This window comes from Drosophila nasuta, chromosome 3 (assembly GCF_023558535.2).
Source record: "Drosophila nasuta strain 15112-1781.00 chromosome 3, ASM2355853v1, whole genome shotgun sequence".
Taxonomy (NCBI): Eukaryota; Metazoa; Arthropoda; class Insecta; order Diptera; family Drosophilidae; genus Drosophila; species Drosophila nasuta.
In genome coordinates, this window is record NC_083457.1 from 10,980,450 (window position 1) to 11,005,085 (window position 24,636).

Sequence of the window (24,636 nt, forward strand, 5' to 3'; positions counted from 1 at the left end):
GGGATTTAAATGTTGAATATGCAATTTTAATATGTGCACTTGAATAAGATTTAAGAATAGCATATTTTTTAGAGTGAAAAATTGTTTTTAAAACTTGAAACCATTATAAATAATTATTTGTATAATGTCTTTTAAATTCATACACGCTAACCGGAGCGTAGCGTAACTTTGTGTATCTCCCATATATGTATATATTGTTTGCTCAGCTTCAACTGTTGAGACGATATTTGTCCTATCTCCCGTCCGTCCGTCCGTATGAGCACCTACATCGCAGAGATTAATTTGGTATAATTTTCGGATATGATTTTATTGAAAATGAGTCAGACAGTTAAGCAAACTTTAGATTTTTTAGTTGTTAACAATGACTTGCCTTTAAAGGACGATAATTGAAGATATGTTTTTCGATTCGATTCTAAGCATCGTTAAATTTCTTTGTTACTGTATTTTCATTAAATGTGTGTTTTTTAAGACTTGAGTACACATTTCTGAAGAAACGCCTTAGGTTAACCGCTCTTTGCAGGTCTCAAGTGCAAAACGGCGGGGCACAAACCACTCTGCCACATGCCACATTCACGTGGGCGACGTCCGCTCCACTTTCGGCCATTTATCTGCCACTTCAGATTTTGGTAGTTGTTGTTGTTGTTGCTTTGGCTGGGCAAAGTTTGCAGTTGGCAGGCAGCAGTTTACAGTTCACAGTTTACAGTTTGCAGTTTGCACTTTTCGCTGACTCTTGAGACGTGCACATCAACATTGATTGTTGTTGCAAGCCTTCTTCTTCGTTTTTCTTATTATTCCTTCTTTTTTTTTGGTTTGGAGGCAGCTGCAAAAATATTTCCAAGTTGAAAGCAGGCCGCAAATTAAAAGTTGCTTAAGCAGTTTGATGATTTTCAATGATGATTATGACGATGATGATGATTACGATCGTTTCACCTTGCTACTTAATCTCTTAATGAGTTGCACTCGGGCATTTATTAACATTTTGCCGAGGACGTCGAGGCAAATTACAAGAGCTGAAATCTTATAGGCAAACATGCACACAGAACGCATAAAGAATGCATGCACCGTAAAATGCACACAGAAGATGATGACGACGACGATGACGATGGCGTTGACGATGCCGTCGTGCAGTTTATAGAAAGAAATCGGCACAGCACCTAGCAACACCGACATCCACCCACACCACTCAGCACCACCCTTGAATCTCTCACTCTCTCCCACACACACACACACACACACAAGCTCTCACTGCAATTTGAAGAAAAACGGCATTAAGTTCGCTTCAAAAGTTGTCCTCGAACCACGTTTGCCTTCGCTTCTCAACGCGCTGCACGTTCTCCACGTCTTTCGCGACTTGAGCAGACGAATTATAAATGCACACACACACACACATACATATACATATATATATGTGCATATACACACACATCAGCTGACTGACTGTGTGTGCGAGTGTTGGCTTACAGACACCTCAGACATGACAGTCATACAATTTGCCTGGCACTTTTCTTTCGCCTTCCCGACTTTCCACGCTGCACATGAGCAAAGGGATCAGTTGGAGAGGGAGCCGAGTGAGAGGTGTTAGGGGAACCGTTGCCACATCAAAATTATTAATTTCTCACTGCAACTTAAAATTGCAACGTCTACTTATATATTTTTTGGCATGTGCAGTTTTTTCCCCATTTTTTGGTAGGGTAAACAGCTGTTGCTTTCTTTATACTACAAAAGTGTTAACTTTTTAAATGGTATATTAATTTTTAGCTAGCTATGAGTTTGCTGTGGCTTCATTTTCGATAAAGTTACACACAGTAGAGCGTCTTGCACCTGTAGACGGAAAGTTTTTACGTGTGTAAATATGTCGAGATAAGTCCACACTTTTAAGTGGAATAAACTCTGTGCTAGTTACCCTCATATGTTTACTTTCAAATGAGTTTTCGCATGATGCAAAGTTAATTTCAACTTATGAATACTTTTTAATGAATTGCTCAACTTACTCTCTTTGACAGCAAACTTTAATGTCAAGTAGTGTTGGGCATAAGATTGCGTATTAAATGATAGATAAATTATAAAGAAATTCAAGTAAGAAAGACAGAAAAATATATTATATTCTAAAAAATATAGCAAAAATATACCGCAAAAATACTTTAAAATTCCGAAGATTATTTTTAGTAGTATACCACATTGTCTGGCAGTTTGAATGTGGTACTATATCATTATATCAATTGTATACTGCCTTTGGTTTATTTTAGTATTCCTTCTGTATATCTATCTGGTATATTTTAAGAATAATACCACACTTTTCTGCTTTTATTCAAAATGTGTAGCGGGTTTCTCACAATCAGCATACTCGATTGTCGCTTTCTTACTTGTTTACTCTATTATTGTAAAATTTCGGCTTTGACTTAAAAATTAGATTTTTATCCTAGTGGGTATAATAATATGGAAGTTCTGCAAAGCGCCTGTCTAACATTTTGCTGAGAATTCATTACCTATGCCTACACTTTAGTTGAGCATCAATCAACTGCCGATTAAATCCTGTTAGTCAATCAACTGTCCGCTGTAAGTCTGTCAATCATTGGAATTGGAAACTATGAGTAGTTCAATTAGGCGTCTGCCTCTGTTGGCCCTATTGGATTTGCCGCTCTCAAAGCCTTGTGAGTAAAGCTGTTAACCAAGCGGCGAACACCTCAATTTGCCACTGCAGCAGCAGCAGCAGCGTGTGGCACTTTTAGGGCCGCCAATCTGCTCGATATTTTCATGCCACAAAGACCACAAGATGGCGGCGCAGTCCTTCTGCGGTCAGGCATTTGGTAGCCCAAAACGGTAGCAAGTGTAAATACGTGTCCAGTAACCGTCTGGGGATATCGTACCGAGAGAGAGAGAGAGAGAATATTTCAGGCCACGCATTGATAAGCACCCATGAAGAAGCGGCGGAGCGAGGTTTGTGTTGATTTTACGACACCCGCAAGTGCCGCAAGCCATTAGGAGGTAGCCAAGTGCGTCAGCAGGACACGAAGGGTATTCTCCTTTGGGAGGAAGCAGTCAACATTTGTGAGGTTTATTAAAAATTAATTTACTTTTCATTTGCAGTTTATTGCACTTGGCAGTGACAAAAACGTTGCAGCAGCTGCCCTCTCTCTCTCCATCTCCATCTTCATCTCTTCCTCCTCCAACAGTTCATCACACGTGCAGGAGATGTGACATTGTCAGTGTGTGTGTGGGCGCCGGCGTTGTTGGATGTGTGTAGGTGTTTGAATAATAAGAGTGCCACATCTTTTGCTTCTTGTCTCTCTCTTTTAGCCACACTTACACGTATTAAAAAGCCATTTGTGTTGGCCATGTTTGATGGCTTTTAACATCGTGCGTGGCGAGAGCCTTGACAAGTGCCCAGGTGTGGGCGAAAGCCACACAAGCTGCGCGCCTGTCTCTCTTGAATTTTATGCTCTTTATATTGCTCATACGCAGCATGGGCATAAAAATTCAATTTGAAATTTAAATTGAAAAGCTTCTGGCTTGCTTTCGGAAATTAATAAAAAAAAAGACTGTAACAATTCAAAAACAAAAAAAAAACATTCAATTCATTAGATGACTCTTTAATCAAAACAGTGACGAAAAATCAATTCAAGTAAATTTTGTTTAAGTCTTACAATCTTACTTGAGGTTCACTCACTGAAGCTGTTGGCCAAAAGTTTTACGAGCACTCGATGTCATTGCCATTGCTGGTGTCTTTTCCAGTCCAGCTGCCTGTTCTCTCTGTTCCTCTGTTTCCCTCTTCCCTGCCAGCCTTGTGCACTTGGGAGCTGGCGTCGCGTTGTCTACAATATAAATGGTGCAACACCCACGGCTGTCATTTCATAATTTTTAGCCAAAAAATCGAAAGACAAACGGTCCCGAAAAATGTTGGCCCGGACATTTGGTAGATTCGTTACTTGCGACTTGAATTGCGCCTTGCGATTTGTTATGCCAAAAAATTTGCCTACAACTTTTTCGGCGATGCGACGCGAGGCGGAGGGAATGAAGACAATGGCGAAAAAAGTTAATTTGGCAGCAAAAATGCAAACAAGCAGACGACGACAATACAACTGACAGACACTTTAAATAAGTGGAGAAAGAGTGAGAGAGAGAGAGAGATGCCAAAAGTTCTGTTCTGGAAAAACTGTGAACCAAAACAAAGCAAAACACAACAAAATACTGCGTCATACTTTTAGGCGCGCCCGCCTTTTCTGGCACGTTCAACGCTCGAATGTTTGTGTGTGTGTGTGTGTGGCCAACAACTTTATGAGTTTGCTTGTTTGCCGAGTTGTGCAAATTAAATTTATGAGAACCTAGTTTCTTCACGCCTCTAATTGGAGTGCCCAGCGTTAGCCTTGTTGGCCAGCGTGTCGTATACGCAATCTGAGGCACAAAATATGGTGTTGTTGACTAAGCTTGCGAACACTTTTCAATTGGCTTAATCAAAGTTATAACTTAATACGCCACAACAGCCCAAATAACAAATTCCAAAACAAATTTTAAGCTGTTTGTGATTCACTTATATATAAAAATTTCTTATGCGTAAGCAAATTTCAGTCCATGGACCAATTTCTCTTTCTCTAGTTTGAGCGATAGTAATTTAACGCATGAATAAACTTCTCTGTCAGATATTTTAGTTTTAAATATGTTATGCTAAAATACAAAGATTTAAGACATATGGCAAACAAATTTGATTTTTTGTAGAGAAAATATTATATTAAGCTAAGGGAAAACGCCATTTAATAAAAGTATTTAAAGGTGCCACATTTAGTTAAAAAAATGATAAATAACTCTTACCCAAAAGTAGAATATATTAATTCCAAAAATTTTTAATAAACTGTCTCTGGGAATTCAAACAATTTAATAATAAATGAAATAGTTGTCTAATATAGTTTTTAATAAACTTTCTCTCTCTTGCAGTGGCCCAGAAATGCTTGTGGCTTTCCATTCCAGCCCCTTCTCGGCGCCTCTGCAACAAGGCATTCCGAATCGTGGCTTCGAACTGGATGTGGATATATTATTTACAGACTCGGATTCATATGATTTTGCACAGGGCACGAAAAATCTCTGTGAATTTCACATTAATGCATCGAATCCCGGTAAGTACCGCGAGAATAAGACATTCATGCCAACGAAGGGCAGAACAATTGTCGAGCTCAGCTGTAAAAAAAATGCGAATATTAATGAGCATGACAGCTACGCCCTCATCAACACATTCCCATACACATACACCTACACTTACTCATACATTCGCAAAATAAACTTTAAACTGGGTCAGCTGAACGTTGAATGCATTCTTAACTTCTCCCTTGCCATGTTCTTCGGCTTGTCTACGAGGCTGATTTTCCTCTGACTCTCAGTCTCTCAATCTGAGTTTGCTCCTTCTTCATTAAATGCAGAGTTGATTCTGCTTCATTGTTTGATTTATAAATTATTATTATTTATATTGCTTACTCATTAATGCCGCTTGAGTGAACGCGTGCTGCAAACTCAACTCCCCTAGCTCTCAACATCTCAACTTCATCACAACGACTCACAGCGTAACGGGTAGCTAATTAGCACACAGCTTCTTGCAACAATCCAAAGTAGCAGCCACTTTGCTTTTGCCGCTTCTGCAACGGCAATTGTGAAAGATGAATTGAGGCCTCAAGTGCAGCATCCTGTTGGGGCTTGCTGCCCTTCATTAGCTGTAGGCTTATCTAGACGGTCTTAATAGGTTTTTAATTTAATTCGAGGCCAGACGAAATCAAATTGACATGATCTAGCAGCGATTGACGTTGTCAGATTGCATGCTTGAAGATTTTCTTGAATCTGCTTTCGCTGAATAAAATAAATTAGCTGAGCTCATTGCTCATTTATGTATATGGTTTTCTTTAATATTATTCACAACTACATTTAGATGTATATTTAAAAATTATACGAAACATTATTAGAATACCTTATTCAAAAAAGTTTTCTGTTGACGTCATAATTAACAGCAAAATTAAGAAAGCAAAGAAGAAAGCGCTTTGTAGAACGCTTTGCAATTGATTTGCCTTCCTCTAATGGGAATGTTTGGAGGCACTGTGTGCGGTCTGCGGCGATGTAGACAGACCCTTAATATACTCGCTTAATTGCGGTAAATTGTAAGCTCCTGCCCATAAGCTGTGTGCTTAATTTGCTTCTATTTTTTTGTTTGGTGTAATTTGTTTTTGCTTCTTTGGCGGCGGTCAGCAGGCGGCTGCATTTAATTGAAAAATTATTAAATGAAATTTCGGCGCGCCAAGCAAAACAACGACGACGGACAAACTCTTTGAACCGCAGACTGGTAATTTGTGCAGCCCAAAAGTAGGCAACGTTGTTTTTTCACTGCGACTTTCTGTGTGTTTCTATGTGTGCGTTGAAGTAAATGTGTGTGTGTGTGTGCTAACCGCTAATGTTCATTAATTTGCACTTAATAACTTTTGAGTAGGTCTTATTTTGCAGGCGATTTTTTGTAAGCTTTTCGCTCATCAAGTTTGCTTTATTTGCAAATTCCTGTTCATTTGAAATTAGTTTTCGGTTACGAGTTTGGCTAGTCGAAGCACTCGTCCAGCTGTGTAAACCTAAATGAAAATTCCCCACTCTGCTGTCTGCCTGTTTGTCTTGTCTTCCAAGTGCTCATCAGCTTTTCTATACCCAGTGTTGTTGCTATGGTCATTAACTTGCCAGCTTATTTGTTTGTTGTGTTTGTTGCTGTGTGCCAGCTTTTGCCCATTCTGTTGTTTCTCCTTAATTTTTGACCGTTTAACTTTTCTGAAATGCCTCAGCTTCACTCGACAGCGACTTCGACTTGCGACTCCAGCTTCATCTTCATTCTTGGCCTTAGCCTTTGCGTTAGCTTTGAGCTTAATGCCACAGATGTGCCCATCGTCTTCTTCGTCGTCGTCCGGGGATAATCATTAGGCGGAGGCGTGAAACTGGCATATCTATCATAGTTTTAATCTGTGTGCTCATCTATGGCAACTCTCAATGCTTTAAATTGAGCAAAAACATCAAACATTTATCAGAACAGCTGCGAACATTGCAAATGGCCAACAAAATGGAAGAGATCAATGTTAAATGAAATATTTATGGCAATTAAATGTATGGATTAAAGCGCAACCTATCTTTGTGTTGTTCACAACACGCTAAAACTTTCAGCTAAACAATTTGATAAAGAGAAACGAAAAGTTTTTGACATCTATGGGAAACATAAATAGAATTTGTGAGGGGAAATATATGTAGTTTTCTAAACAAAGTTGGGAAATAAAGCACTTAAATCAGGATATAAATCATAAACAACATTTGAACAAAACAAATTCCAATCCTTATCCAATATTTAATGCACATAATTTGATGCCTCTTAGCTGCTTTTAATTAGCATAAATTTATTAAAATTTGTAGAGCTCGGTCTAACTTGCAAACATTATGCATAAATTGAAAGTTCAATCCGGAGATGGTTGATACTGACTACAGGGTATTGCAGTCAAATAATTGAATTCAAAGGCCAGCTCAAAGTTTGCGCGGTAAACAGCTGTCAATGGTCATTTTAATATTCGTTTGCTGGCTGACAATTCAATCAAATTAGGCGCACTTTAAACCAAGGCTGCTTGCAACGCAATACATGCATGCAAAATTTAATTAAAAGCCAACGCACACAGAGCGAACGAGAGAGAATCTAGAGAAAGAGAGCAAAGTCAGTGCGGTGGACGTGGACGTAGTTCTACATTTAATTAAACTTAATTGGAAAAGTTATGGCAAAATCAAACCAAATTAAATATGCAACAGATTTTGTGCTCTGTAATCAACGAAATGAAAACCAATGCATTCGAAAGCTAAACCAACTCAAATTGCAGTTCTGTTAATCATACGCCACGTTGGACTACGCAGGAATGTAAATGTGAGCGTCGACATGCAGCTTATATTAGACTGTTTATCAAGCGTTATATTTACATTCCCAAGCACACATACACACACACACATGAAGAGAGCCACAGCTCATTATTACAACTTTGAAATGACCTTTGTTGTTCATAATAAATTGCTGTGCTCCCTTTTCGCATTTTGCATATTTAAATGCAATGCATATTGAATTTTTTGGTTGCTGAATGATCATGTTTCTTGTTGTTGTTTTCGTTGTGTGCGTGGGATGTTTTTGAGGGGGGTGTGTGAAGGGCGTGTTGAACAAACAAAACCGCGTTGCGCACAATTGAAAGCAAAATGAAACGATAAATATTTGGTTTTCGTTAAAACTTTAATTAAAATCATGTTGCAGCCCGCAATAATTTATTTGTAGCGCATGCTTTTTGCCATTTGTGTTAGTGGCCTTGTGCACTTGTGTGTGTGTGTGTGTGTATGTGTGCGTATCGATAACAAAACAATTATGCTGCTTTACCTTTTCTCCTCGCCCTTTTTGGGGTCATTATAAATGCTTCATAGAAAAGCGCCACGTTTTGCTAATTGAACTTTCCGCGGAATGTTGGCCAAACTTCTGCGCCCCGCTCTTCTGTTCCCCTTATTTGTTTATTATTATTTCTTTTTATTTTTGTTATCCGTGTTGTTTTTACTGCCGCTGTTGTTGTTGTTTACCTTGTGGCACAAGTTGGTGTAAAAATATGCGCATTGTTGCACCTGCCGTCGTGTATGTGAATGTATTATACCAGTCAAATGTTGCCCCTGTGGCAGCCACATTCATATGGCATGCAAATTGATTTGATTAGCTCATTAACAATTCATAGGGCCATTGAGATTGTAGTCGAAGAACGAAAATAGGCACCATTTCCCTTTGAGGAAAGTACCCTTAAATAACAGTTTGTCAGCTTATTAAATCTGATTTGGAATAACAAAGAATATAAGGCAATGTTATTGATTACAAAGACAAGGACACTTTGCACCATCTAGGTATATCGATAAGATGTACTGCGTAGAGCTATAAATATATCTTGGAAACTTGGTCTGAGTAATTGAAGCCATACGCAGAAATATAGACATATAATAATAATAGTTAAAATACACTATATAACTTTTCACATTTAGATAATTACCATTGAACTAATAGGAAAATGCAGGAAATATAACTAGGCAAATAACTGAAATTAATTTGCCCAAGTTCTTAGTAGAAATGCAATTATATACAAAAAAACCAATTTTATATTTAACTTTTAAGTCTCAAATAACAAGCATTGAACATTGAATGATTAATTGAATAAGTATGAAAAGATTACAACCAAATTCCATACACACAAATTTATTCGTAATAAATATTATTTTTATTACTTTTTATTTTCGGACAGCAGAAATACAATTATATAAAAATAAACAAATTGTATATATAACTTGTAACATTTTGATGTATAATATTTTATATCTAGCTAATGAGCAGGGGAACATAGTTGATTAAAATGTTCCATATAATATGCTTACCCTTACCCTAAAAATAGCCAGAAAGATGCTTTTCCGCTGGCTGACAATTTTGCCTGGCACTTAAGCTGACAGGCAACGCAAAGCAACGCAACGCCCTCAATCAATTTTGTTGGCAATGGCGAAACGGCGTTTTAATTACCACACCCCTTGAATTTGGCCATCTAATTAACGCTAATCAACTTGCTGACACTCGAATTGCTGCCCAACTCTGTTTTCCCTCCTCATTCCCAGCAACGAGAACAAAAACAAGACACAAACACAGCCACTAAGCCGCCGAAAACAAAATAGAGTTGCCCGCCTCAAAGATTTGGAATTACATACTTTATGTGCCTCGAGTGTAATAAATTATTATATGAAATCGTTGGAAGATTTGGCTGCAAATTATTTATGCCATGCACAGACCGTGTGTGAAAGAGGAGAAGGAGTCTGAGACGGAGAATCATTTACAAAAGAAAGATCACAGATGCTATAAATTTATTGCACTACAAGCTGAGTAACATTTCCGTTGAAGCCAAAAACCGTTTACCCAATGATTTGTATGGGAATGTGATGGCAATGTATGTGCGTGTATTGTGTGTGGAGAGCCCTAAAAATATGCTCAAATGTGAAGCAAATATACAACATTTTATTACAAATAAACTGAAGAAGGATGCCAGAAACGTGGAGCCAGACAATAGATACATTTTCTACGTTGCCGGAAGTTGCTTTGGCATTTTTATTGATTTACGGATTATTGTCGAGCAGAAAAGCTGAGCTCAGTTAAAGCGAAAGTTCTCGCAAGGTTTGCTTTCAAACCTCTCGCGATTCGATTCAGTTTGCTTTGGTTTGTTTCGATTTGGTTGAGTTCTCAGTTCGCTTTTGCTCAGCTGTTGTTACAGAAGCAGAAGCTCGAAAGTTTGTAGCAAACTTTAACCAAATCTTGCGATGTTTTCTCACTTCTCTTATTGTTATTCGAGTGCATGGCAACTTGTTGAAATTTTTGTACTTTTTAATTTTGCAAAGTCAAGAGGCCCAAGCCAAAAAAAAAAAAAAAAACGAAAGCAAACATGCACAAAATATATGTAGTAGACTCAAACAAAAATTTGCATTGTTTAATGTGCGAGAGCTGAATATAAATGTGTGTGTGTTTTGCTAAAATCTTTTTTAACTTCATTTTGCTTGTTTTAGTTGTTACAATATGTGCGTGCAATTTAAAACTTTTGCAAGCGAGTTTAGCTAGCATCAAATTATTAAATTTAAAATGTTGTGCGACTGAAATTTTAAATTCGCTCTAAAAAGTGCAATAAAAATGATGATAAATAAATATACAAATATTTGTGGTTTAATTAGAAAATATTGTAAATAAAGCTGATATAATTAGGCTTAATACACGTTTTAAATTAATCTTTAAATAAAGTTTTAAAGTTGTTTGCGTTGCTTTAAAGTTTGAATTTAAAGAGATGTTAAATAATATTAAAAACGTATACGTTTAAATTAGAATATATTAGAAAAACTGATATGTTTATTTAGACAAGCTTTCAGTTAGTTCTTTAATAAAACAAATATTTGTTGTTTAATTAAATTAAATTGCAGAAAAATATTAGGTCAAGTTTTCAGTTAGTTCTTAAATAAATACTTATATGAAGTAGTTGGCTTTAAATCATTTGAAAAAAAGTTGTTGTTTATATTTCAAATATTGTGACTTCATTAAAATAAATTTCAATCAAACTGATATAATTATTAAGCAAAGTTTTCAGTTAGTTCTTAAATTAAATTTATGGTTGATTGTGCTGCCTTAAAATAAATAAAAATAGATGTAGATGTTAAATAAATAATAAAAATAAGCTTAAGTCAAGTTTTCAGCTGGTTTTTAAATTAGTTTATAAAGTTGTTTGATCTAAGATAGATTTAAAAAAAATTTTAAGAATTTTTTACAAATATTTTACATTATTTAGAATATTGGATATAAATATTAAATCATACACATATATTTTTAATATATTTTTTGTATTTTTAAGTAATATAAACATTTTTTTAAGAACTGGCAAATTAAGTTTTAAGATTCCTTTAAATATATTAAAAAGGATGTTAAATAATATTATTGTTATAATTTCGAAACCAAGTTTTCAGTTAACACGAATTTCATTCTGAAATTAGAACTTTGTCGGTTTTGTGTGTACTAGAAATGGTTGCAACAATGAACGCATGGCAGAGGCCATTTATATTATCTGAATTGCACAGCCAATGGATGTGCGCCTTTAACTAAAAGCGGAAACTCTATAAAATGTTGCAGAATTGGGGAGAAAATGAACACGGAAACGTCTTTTATAAGAATTTTGCCATAAAATCGAACCACAATGGCAGCGCATGCATTCAAATGAGGTCATTGCCTGGCTGATTTGGCAGACAAAAGGCGAGGTTGGATATCAGAGTGTGTGGGTGAGAGGATGAGGGGGGAGAGGGACAGACACTGCATACTGCATAGAGTAGTAGTTGAATTTGCCGTTGTTTAGTTTGCTTATTGAGTTGCAATTTTGTTTGCAATCAGCGACAAAATGCATAAAGTCGATCCACATGACAGAGCCAACTAAAGGGCATGTCAATGTGTGCGTGCGCGCGTGTGTGTGTGTGTGTGTGTGGGATGTGATGTGCAAACAACAAATTAGCATATTTGCACATAACAGCAACATTTTATTTGTACATCCAATGTGTGTGTGCCTTTATGTAATATAAATATTTAAACACGAATTTTGTGAATGGGATGTGTGTGTGTGTGTGTGTGCAGCCAAACTGACATACTATTAACTTTAAGTATTATTTGCATGCTATTTTTTATTACTTCTCCTTCTTGTTCTTCTTCTTCGATTGATGCTGCAGATAAATCTGGCAAATATTTGTCATATTTATTTATTGTGAACAACTTTGTTGACTCGACATTGTCCACACGTGATTGGGCAGCCATCCAGGCGATTCAATTATTGTCTTAGCTACCAATAAAAGCAATCAAGAACATCTCATCTATGCTACTGAGAGGGAAAAAAAGGGTAGCCAGTGGCAATTTTATTGCTGCGAAAACAAAATGTTTGCAATTAGTCAGTATTCGCAGTGCTGCAGCATTTCTTTGCTTATTTCTGGCCTAATTATTGGCCTAATCACAAATACATCAGCCAAATTGATTATCGCCCCGAGGCGCATGCTGCAGCATATTAATTGAAATTTACTCGCCAACCCTCTGACTTGTTTGGCTTGCCATTGCCCCATAAACAATAATATCCTAATAAACATTTATCCATATGTTTGTACGAGTGGAAAAGTTTGTAAATTTCCGCCGAAAAACATAGTTGACTTGCTTTTCTTTATTGACCCGTAAATTAATTTCACTGTTCGAGGCTTATTTCTTATTTATATCATGTTTTTTATTTACTGCTAGCAAATCATTTGCATTGTCTCTTTTTTGGAATAATTTAAATTGGCAAAGCTATCAGATTCACATGTTTATTAAATATGACTGTAGCTCTTACTTTGAAGTGACATTTAACTAACTTTGAGTTAATCACATTAATTGTACTTCACAATAATGTGTCTGAAATTGTGTTTTATGACAGTATTTTATGCAAAAGTAAAAAGTTTATGTAACGCTTATTAAAGAAAAAGTTTAAATGTATAAATTACAATTTTAAATTTGTCAATTTTAAATTAACACATTTCAATAAATTTATATTTAAAATGTAATTTTTCAAATCATACAAATAATTAAATAATTGAGAAGTAATACAATTACTTCTTTAAATATTACCTCTTTAAATATTTCAAATTTAAATGAATAAGTTAAAATATATAGAATTACAATATTTATATGAATTTATGAATTAATTTTCGGTTATCTAAATATATTATTTTTCAGAAAACTTCATATTAATTAATTTCTGCGATTTATCGCAGCCAGCAGAATATACAATAATACAATTAGTCTTTGGTTAGATACACTTAAAGCGCTGCAACAATAAAAAGGATATCTAATAACGAGCGAAAATACATTTCAATAATATTTTGTTGCACAAAGTTGCAGCTCAGTAGAATAATGTCAACTAATTTTGTATGAGTTGCATAGTTGCCATTTTTATTTTTAACCAAAAATACGCATCAAAATCTGCCATAAAAACTGTCAATTGAAAATTGGAACAGAGCAGAGCAAAAAGCAAATATAATGCACACACAAGCAGAGTTAAATTCGAGACCACATGAGAGTGAGAGAGAGTGATTGAAAAGTGCTGTGATTTAAAAACAAATACTCAACATACAGCAATATTCACAGTGGGCACTCACAACACTCAAAACACTTGGGCACTCGAGCACTCGACACTCGTGTTTGGCAATTCATACTGTATTGCTTATATGAAATGTAATCATTGCCATTTTGTGCGCCATGTGAATTAGTTAACGTTATACGTTGGCGCACACGGTCAAAATTACATTCCAAGTGGAGGCTGGGGAGTGGAGAATGGAGAGTGGAGAGTGTGGCCAAGTTTCGATCTCAGCTGCAGTGGCGGGTAATAAATTTCGAGGGCATACAAAATGGCGACGGCGACGGCAGTCGCCATTGCTGCCCAATACAACATCACAATGGCGCGCACAGAAATAATTCAAGACCCGGAATCGGAATCGCTGTCAGAGTTGCCAGTTGCCAGTTGCGAGTTGCGAGTTGGGTGTTGGAGTCAATGGACCTGTGCCGTAATAGTAGCAATAATAATAATATGCTTATCAGCGTGCCATAAACTGAAACTCAACTCGCAGCGACGCGACGCGACTATCGAGCATAGTTTGAGAAGAGAGAAAGAGAGAGCGGAATTGGGAATTGTATGTTACTGCGTGTAGTTCGCTGGCTGGCGAACCGCAAGCGTGGCAATAAAATTGTTATTTTTGCGATTTATTATTAGAGTGCATTTGGGTTTTTGCGGCCGCGAGCCCACAAAATGTAGTCGTAATTGTGTGCGCAACGCATTTCAGCATTAAATTATGGGGTGTTAGTTTTATTGATTGCGCGGCCAAGAGAGTGGGACACTCCCACACCTCTCCTTCCCTCTCTCTCTCTCTCTCTTTATCTACTTTTCTCCCACACTCTCGATGTGTGGCTTGATTGAGTGGCATTTCGTTTGACTCTGTTGTTTGATTGCTTGTTAGGTTTTTGTTGTTTTTCGATTTGCTTTTTCGCCTCTGTGCAAATTAAATACAATTGCCCTCAGGCAACCAAATCCATATCGATATCCATACACATAACGAACTCCACATCTACTTACATATGTGTGTGTTTCGATTTTTGCATTTGTTTTTGTTTATGCTGCATTATATTTAATGCGTTCAAACAATTAGTCGAGACAATCGGATGCATTGCTGCGATTGGGTGCATGTGGAAGCCATTGTCCTAGAGCCATTTAAAATGCAATTCGCTTCTATCTCTTAATGGGTGCAACGCATAGTTTATGTGCCCCAATTTAGCATAGGTCCTATTTTTCATTTGAATATTTTCATTGAAATATGTGTTCATATTCGTATTTATTGCTCTATAAGTCAACTGTGGATATAGATCTCAATTATTTCATTGATTTTTTAGTAACGGCTCTTGAAAAATCTTTTAGTAGTTAAAAGCAAATATAAAAATAAAGATGAATTAAAGTTTAACAAATGCATAAAAGATATAAACTTTGCTATAGTTGAGAAGATCGTTTGTTTACACCTTTGATGTTTATATTACAAAAATAGTAGTTCTTTTTATATAAGCATTTGTTGGGTTAGCTATATAATTACTGTAGTATGTATGTTTTTATACCCGCTACCCATAGATTATTATAACAAATCGAGAAAAATTTTATAACAATCGTAAGTTTTAAACTAAAATCTCGAATTTCGGTATACTTTTTTATTTTGATCGAATAAAAACAATAGAATTAAATTAAATTATTTGTATTTATAGTCTTCATATAATGTTAAAAGTGGGTCTTTCGAAAATTAAATGTGAATCAGACATAAATATAAATATAAATAATAATAGTTTCTCTTTGACATTTGTTCATAAATAATAAATTTAATTTCGTTTGAATATTTCTATTCTTTTTAAAATCTTTTCTGACCACACAAATTAATCTTTTGAACAAATTATTAATTCACAAATAATTACTTAATTCTGAGTAATTGCAGTTATAAACAAGTAATTACTGATCCATTAGTAATTGTTTATAATTACTTTAAACTAAATTTCCTCTCCTTGCAATGGTTTTCTCAATTATGCTCAATCGATTCACAATTCCTCTCCTTTGTACCATTGTTAATTAATGTTGATTAACTTTGCACATGCATTGTTTCTAGCATATTGAGGCCGCTTAGTATCTCCTTGGCATACATCTCTAATGTGCCTATTATCCTTAGCAGCCCTTTTTATGGGCAACTCTTATGTTGATGGTGCAAATATGGCAAAATTTGAGTCTTAAAGGCTAGAAACATTGCTTAAAGCCGTTTTAAGTGGCTCTCAGCCGTTTCGCATTCGCTTTAATGGGCGTAACCAGCGCAATGTGACAATAAAAAGCTCATAAAAATGTATTAGATGCGTGTGTGTGTGTGTGTGGCACGAGGCAAAGCACACAAACGCACACACAGCACACATGTGGGTGTAATAGAGTCATAGCCATAGCATCCAAAATAAAAGAGTCTGAAGTCTACGACGACGCAACACAATTCTCACATTTTATTTTCTGCTTTCTCCCCTCGCCGTCCAGCTGGGCAACTTTTGCCTATGTGGCAGCTGCAACTTTTGCCAACAACTGCTGCCACTCGATGCGGCACATCAAAACTCTTTGGCGCTACATCAACTTGAAGTTGAAAAGCTGTCGCAGCAGTTAGAAGCAACGTTCTTGGCCCAGGTGTTATCATCGATACCGTTGACGTTTACCTCCTTCATGGAGAGAGGGGAAAGAGAGGAAAGGCGGCACTCAAGCCACCCACGACCAGCTTGCCACACAGCTACTCGATGTGTTCTCTTGATGCCGCATTGCAACAAATCGTGCGACTTTTAGCAATTGAAGAGCGACTTTGCTTGCCTTTTGCTTTGGAGGTTTTTTTTTTGTGCTCTCTGCTTTGCGCTTTCGGGCTTGTTTCGATTTTTTTCTCTTTGCCGTTTTTAATTTGTCACTTGAAGCAAAAGTTGCCAAAGTTGTCCCTTGACTGACGGCGCTCAACTGCTCCGCATGTTGTTTGCTCGGTTCTCGTGGCTTTTCGTTTATTTCATTCCACTTCCACTTCCATTTGCTTTTGCTCTTTGGACAACTTTAATTAATGCCAAGTGTTGCAATTGCAACATCTCAACATACGGCTTTAACAAGCTCCATATTTCACGTGTTTCATCTCCTTAATTAATGAGAATTACGCTAGGAAAAAGGATAAAATATAACCGCAAAAGAAGGTTTTACATTTTAAGTTCATTGATATAAATGCAAATTAATTTATAAATATAAATTAAATGCAAATATATTTATTTAAATTCACTGAAACAATGAATATCGATTTCATATAAAATAACTTTTAGAATTTGGAAGAATAATCATACCTAATTTAAATTAAATTATATTAACATATTTTATTATACTTACTACCAATACAGTGAAAGTGTATTATAGATTTGCCTTTGGTATATTGTACTATATTTTTGGTAATTTTGTAGAACATGGTTTTATTGAAAACGGGTTGCATACAGTCCAGTCCACTCGACTCTAAATTCTTAATATTTTACGGTGATATTTTTTATTTTAGATAGCTCTCAACTCTTTTCACAAACATATTTAAATTTATTGTCCTGAAATTTACACAATTCTAATATCATTCAAGTGAGAAATATCATTGTATTTTTAGCACACAAAATACAGACGGAAAAGATTGCTTTATAAGTTTTCTTTTAATGATATAATAAAATAATGTCACTTAAAGTGATAAATTGGAGCACTATTGCTAGGTTGCTTCAAATATCAATATTTGGTTTTCTATTACCTAATTAAAAAATATATATCAATAATATATACTAATATTATAAATATATTTATCGATTTACATTCATTTCCACGATGAATCGGCTTCGTAAAATATTAACTAAGCACAGCTTACCTTGCTCCCAAATGTTAACCTATTTTAAAACCAGGATATAAATAACGACAATATACATGTAGGTTGTATGTAGTTTTCTTATGCTTCAACTTGTTGAGAAACATTTGCTGCCTATAGTTAATCATTTTGCAAAAATCTTACGAATCTCCCACCTACGCAAGTGAGTGTGAAAGTGAATGTAGGGAAATGGGAAAAACTACTCGTATTGCTGAGAGCTGAGAGGAGACGAGTGTAAATTAACCTAAATCACATGTAAGCCGCTTGTCATACAACGTTCTTAGAGTATATTAAAAAAACGGCCGTGAGTTGACAGCCTACACACACACACACACACACAGATTCATCACATACACACACCCACATAATCTGTATTTATCTCGCTCACACTCGCTGTCATACATATGTCACTAATGCTGTCTCGCTCGATCTTCTTTTGCAGATGATGTGCTGTTCTCACGTCGCGGCCGCATGGGACGCATTGTGAGTCCGCGTCACACGCTTCCGCCGAACACAACATGCACGTACCACTTTCACGGATATCCTGGTGACCTGATTTGGTTATCGTTCACCAGCTACAATCTGCAGATACTGCAGCAGGCGATACACGACAACAATACGCTGGGACGGGTGAGTGAAAGCGTTTGAGGCGATGGGGAGGTTCAACTGTAACAGTTTGCATAAATGCATAAAATGTGTATTGGGGGTGGGGTGGGGAGAGCAGAAGGGAAAGAGGGCTGGCTATATGGAGCAGGCAGCCAGGCAGCAGGCAGGCAAGCAGCTGAAGTATCCGAGTTGTTTGCATTGTGCGCTTAAACGCGTCGCGTTCTATGCCAACGGTGGATTCACTTGTCTATTGTCTTGATTTCTATATCGCACTATATGCCACTCCATTCTATATACAGGCTATTAGTGCCAGTCGAGCGACACTTTGTCTTCTCACCCAATTAAAATGCAGCCTGCCCCGTTTGTTGTGTGTATGCGTGTGTGTGTGTGTGTGTAACGACAGCAACAAAAGCAAACACACACGCACACACAAATAAAGTCGCATACAATTTATAATTAAGTGAAAGACTTCAAGAGCCAAGGTATGGGGCATGCCACATAGAAAGCTGACGCAAGCAGTGAGAGGAGAATGTGGCCGAAAGGATTTTCAACACTCTCTCTTTAACTGTGAAGTCTGCCCAGCGGGCAAAAGAAACTGCGTCAAAATGCGACACTGTCAGCAACTGCAACTGCAACGACAACGGCTACAAAAACAATAACAATAACAGCAACTGTGTTTAGTTGTAGTGCTGTGCAACGCGACAAAACGACTGCGAAAACAAAGGCAACACCTCTCGTGTCGTGCGTGCATTTTTAATGTGCCTTGTTCGTTGTCTAACGGCCTGTAAACTGTGTCAAGGTGGATATAACTGTAAGTGAAAACTACAACATCCATGCACATGTAAATACATATCTTTAACGACCCGAGCTCTCTGAGCTCACCTCAGCGACAGCGTCAAAGGTTTAGCGATGAGTGAATTAAATGATTATCTGGGGCAATTAACGGGGTATATGCTGTAGGTAACAGCGCACTTACAGAGCTGTCTTAGTAATATAGTATGAATGGATATCTGAATGCGAACAGAAAGAACGCTTTTAATAATAATATTTTAATACAACATGCTAAACTACCTATACAATCGTATTGATTCTTTATTATTATTTGCAATAATAGATTTATGTTTACAAAGTTTAGGTTTAAGTTTAATATTTGAGACTTTATTGAGAATGAAAAAATCTATATTATTGAGTATAATTTGTTACTTTTTTAACAAAATTATTATTATCCAAAAATGTACTAAATCGTACAATATATGTACAAAAAGTATTCATTTTGTTAAAATTTATCGAATAACGCAACAGTTTTTGTAATAAAATATACTATGATAATTACATACATAAATGCTGTTAAACTGTGGCAGTGTTGTTAAACTCTGAGCTCATATAAAAAAAAGTGTTGCTAAATGCCAATTTATCTAAGTGAGTGTTGGAAAATGTTTACCCCAATCTACAACCACAAATTGAATGTTGTTAAGCACCAAATATCTGCGTGCTGTTTAACGTCAATTTCATGCGATTAAGTGTTGGAAAATGTTTGTCACAATTACGCAAGTGTTGCTAAACGGTTGGGACACATGGGATACTGTTAACAGCTTACCACAGCTATTTAAACTTTGCGAGCTTAAGGATCAAATGTCTGCTTTCCTTTTGTTGTCACCTCAATTACTTATCGCATGTGAGCACATCCACTCGCACGTTATAGAAACAGACTTGACATATAAATTGCTCCAACTTTTTCAAGGTCTTTTTCTGTCTAGACACTCTCTGAAAGAGGAGACATCTAATTCATTTCGCCAAGTGACTTTACAAACTGTTAAGACATAAATACGAAAGAAGTGCCAATTAATTTTATAAATCCCAATGAGGAGCTTGAGCAATGGAATAGAGTTCAAGAACTCGCTCTCATTCTCCACCTACCTACAACGCGTCAGTCCAGTTTCAGTCGCTCTTCAATCCTTAAACAATTGCTCGTGTCCTTCCTGCTGACTGCAGTTGTCCGTGTCAATTGCAGTTGCCTCACTCACCTACACTTTTAAATTGCCAAGGAAAAAGGTAAAAATGAAAAGCTGCCAGCAGCAACAACAACTTTTTGCAGAGTAACACCAGAACTTCCACCTTCCCATGCCCCTGCCCCATCCCTACTTACACCCACGCCGGTGGCACAATAAAAAGTGACAGAACAGAAATATGTGTAAAATAAAACAGGGGCAGGAACAGAGGCAAAAGTAGCAGCAAAAACAGTTCATGAATTTTGCAACAGCAACAAAAGCGACAAAAACAAACAGCAGGTATAACAGCAGCAGCAACAACGACAATCAACACTTGGAGTAACAGCAGTTAGCTCCTTGGAGAGGAGTGTGCGGAGGGAAGAGGGCAGGCAGATCAAGGGGGAGGACAGTTGCTACGTGGGTGCTCTGGCATTTTGGGTACGAAGAAAGAAGCAAAATAAAAATAAGTTGAGAGGGAATTTGCGCAAAACAAAAAGCGAGCAAACTTTTTAAATTAAGAAGCAAAATTAAAATTTCAAATAAAAACATTGAACAAGAGCGCAACCAGGAGAGCGCAAGCTACATCATTGGGAAATTGCAGAATAATGTTGAGAAAAACCATTAGAATTAATGCCGCGACATTTATGAGAGCCGCACACAAGTGGTGACATTTCCCCAAGTCCCCTTCAGGAATCCCAGTTGATGTGATGGACTACGTGAAGATTAGGGGGAGATATACGAATGTATATATGTATGTATGTGTATGTGTGTGCATAGTAAAAGCAACAAATTTGCGAAACTCACGCCCCTGACTGTAAAGTAGGCGAACGCGACGCGACTTGGGCTTACAACAAAACCAATTGAAAGTCACTTAGCAGCTTTACAAGTTAACTTCAGTACTTCAAAGACAGAGGGAAAACGGGGAAAACCACATTTTGCCACTTCTGTCAGACGCGACAAAAAAGTAATACAAAATATGCTGAAAAAAATCTAGAAAATAAAATTGAAGCTAAAGATAAAATTAGTTCTGAACTTTATTTGGTTCATTAAATTACGATCTGATAATAACCTTATATAATATGCGATTATAATATCAAAATTCACTATTTTAGTTGAAGATTTCTTGCGGTTCTCGATGTAGGCTTAAAATTGATCAACCTAAAAATTTCAAAATAAGAATGCCCAATATTCTAACAATATTAAATAACAACATTAAAAAAGTTAGTTTCAAAAGTAAAAACACAAAACAAATAATTAGTATTCATTAAAAGAAAAAATTAATCATACTCTTAAAAAATAGTCAAAAAAATGTTGAAGAATCACAAAAAATATGAAAGTTAATATAAAGGATAAAGAAATCTATAATAAAATACGAAAAGTTTAAGCCTAATGAGATTATTACTGTAAAGAATGTGTACAAATAAAAACATAAGTGACAGAATTAGAGCGCAAATCTGAAAGCTAATTTACTCGAGAAAAAATGGGGAATAAAACATAGACTAAGAGAGGAAGAATAATAAGGAGAAAAAGTGCAATAGAATACTCGTAGAATTATAAGCCAATGTGCTCGAGGCGTGTTTTCTTCAGTTCTGCGTCACGCCTTGGTCCTTTCCAGCCCTGCTCCCTTGATAGCTCACAGAAGCCGCAGCTGTTTGTTACTGTCTTTCCATTATTAACACAGTCAACAGTAATCACTGCCTAGACACGAAAAGGAAAACATTCCAAACAGGCTTCTAGTAAAAATATTTAATGCCTGCAAACAACAGTATGCTGAAGATGTTGACGATGCAGAGGAAGGGGGGAACAAAGAGAGGAGAGAAGAGGACAACAACATGAAAACATGACAACAGCAGTGACAAAACGTGAAAAGACAAATAACTCACACTTGCAACTGACTCTCATTGCTGTTGAATATGTGACATATGACAAACATGGTGGGGAAAGAGGGGGCAAAAGGGGAAAAGTGGGTGCGGGAATTACTAACACTAAGGGAATGCGAACAAGCGCAAACAAACATTAGAGTGAAAGAGAGAGAGAAAGCATGGAAAATGCGTTAAAACAAAGGACAACGATATGCTCGGAGAAAGAGACAGCGACGTTGTTTGGGGATGCGAGCTGCAGCTTGAGGGGAATGGGCTGGGAAATTGCGCGTTTGTTACTTTTGTTTATCCGCGCGAAACACAATAATAATGTCAACAAGAGAATTAAACAATAACATGCGCTTACATTTTCCCTAATGCTTTTTTGCCTTTCTTCCTCTCCCGTACTTTGTTTTTGCATCCCCTTTTTGTAGAGCGATCTGCCGCCTTGGATAACCCGACTGCGCATGTGGGACAGTTATGGCACCTACCTGCCCATCAAGTCGACCAGTGTGACCACCGGACAACCGCCACCTCCGCCCCCCGTTGCCTCCTCGGCTGATGGCGGCAAACCGACGCTGCTGAATCAAAGCAACTACGGTAGCTATTATTACAGTGCCAGTAATCCGAAATTGAATCGCAATCTACGCGTCAACATCGACAATGCCTGGAATCCCGTTGACACCTACATCTATGGTCCCACCCAGTCGAGTGTGTTCAATCAGGAGAACAAGTACAGTGGCTATCAAGGTAGCGGCGTCGGAGGTGGAGCTGGAGCTCCAGGCTCGGCCGCTGGCAAACAATTGGGCGGCATCAAGGATAGCCTCAACTACATATCGAGTGGCAAGTCGGGGCGAGATGGCCAAGGTGCTTCGGCTGCTGCAGTTGTCAGTTCGGATAGGCAGAGTGCCGTCTCCTTGATGAGCACCAAGGGCAAGCGTCGCCTAATGCTTGAGATCTACGACTACGAGACGCCCAAGTTGTGCGATCACACGGCCATTGGCAGCGGAGTCAGCGGCAGCAGCGCCCTCATGGGTGGCAACAAGCAACGGCCCTGCAGTCCACTAGAGAGCTACGTGAGCACGGGCAGAGATCTGGTAAGTTGATAATCGTCATTAAAAAATACATATATGGTAATTAAAATAACAAATATGCAGCAGTATCAATAAATACAAAGTTATATTTTCAAATTATAATAATATAAAATTTAATTATACCTCATTATTTATAAATTGACTGCTTTATCATGTTTTTTTATTCATTTATTCGGTTAACTATAACAAAAGGTACAATTAAATAAAAAACTGAAAATCAAGTTGGTTTGTAATTTGATATTGTAATTCAAAACCAAAAAATTTATTATGAAATTATTATTATGAAATTCAATTCTTTTTTAAGGAATATAAAGAGATAACTAATGTGAATAAATTAAAGCAAACTTACACTCATTTATGTGATTTTATAAAAGAAAATATAAAATGTGTAACTTACGAAATTGTTTTACATTTTATTAATCTATTCGTAACTGTAGAGAATGAGTACTCTATAATATTTTTTTTTACTATATATTTATTTTTATTGCTTTATTTTATATATTTTTATTAGGAATTAAGTTTCTCAATTTCTACAGTTTATTTTCGACAGTTCTTAGAATAAACTTGCCATTCATTTAAAGTTCGCTTCAACACTCAACATCAGCAATTATAGTGCACTCAAGGACTCATAAAATATCATTTAGTAGGACGTGTGTGATTAATTTGCACATTTGTCAGCCACTAAATAACTTTGCTGCTTCCACAGCATGACGAAATCTCTCAAGCTTAATTGGCTGCTAAGTAGAATACAAATATTAGGTACAGCTACCCAAAGAAGATGAAATTAATTTCGCAGCTTTAAAGTATGCAACATTTTTAATGAACTCTGTGAAACGCTGCGTAAACTGTTGTCTACTTTCAGGCTGTGCCTTGAACACTTCAATGTTTGTTTTAACACAGCAGAAAAAGTACAATTTGTTGAAGTTCTGGGCGTTTTTTCATTTTGTTTGTTGCCTTCTGAGCATTCAACTGCACCTGTTTCGCTTGTAGTACCCAATTTGCGTTTCGCTTCTTTTCTGGGAGCCCTGGCGCTGTGTCGTCGGTGGCAAGCACCCAATTGCCTGGCAACAACGCGAGCCAACAAATTTGGCACAGTGCACATTTGTATTTGCTTTAAACTTGACAAAATTAATCAAATTAAACACTCGAGTGCATCGCCAGACGTGCACAAATAACGACAAGCGACAAACGAAGCCAACGAAGCTGCAGAGTTGTCGAGTTGCCCACGGCGACTTCTTTGCCTGATGGCAAAATTCAAATTCGCCAAAGCACACATACACACACACAGAGACTTTTATACTCAAATACACACAAAGAGCAAACGCTGTTGTGTGCTGGGGGTGCTTGAAGGATCTCCGCGCTAACTGTGGTTGGAGCAAATAGAGGGGACCGCAATAAGCTTGCTTAGCCTTTTTGAATGTCGCAAATATGAACTGCAAATATTATGATGCCAAATTGACGTTACACTGCGATAAAATTTTAAAATAGTTAATTTAAATTGTATATGTAAATTAAGTAAATAAATAAATATAT

General features: G+C 36.8%; 1 protein-coding gene across 4 annotated transcripts in view; it reads left to right on the forward strand.

The window, feature by feature from the left end:
* LOC132790945 (uncharacterized) overlaps positions 1 to 24,636 on the forward strand; it is a 74,414-nt gene that overhangs the window by 41,326 nt on the left and 8,452 nt on the right. For 3 of the 4 annotated variants that reach the window (XM_060799705.1, XM_060799706.1, XM_060799708.1), the window contains 3 exons: positions 4,930 to 5,108; positions 17,999 to 18,186; positions 22,444 to 23,106. In XM_060799705.1, coding sequence (XP_060655688.1) covers positions 4,930 to 5,108; positions 17,999 to 18,186; positions 22,444 to 23,106 — 1,030 coding nt within the window. The remainder of the gene's footprint in view (positions 1 to 4,929; positions 5,109 to 17,998; positions 18,187 to 22,443; positions 23,107 to 24,636) is intronic. The other variant, XM_060799709.1, reaches the window with a different exon arrangement.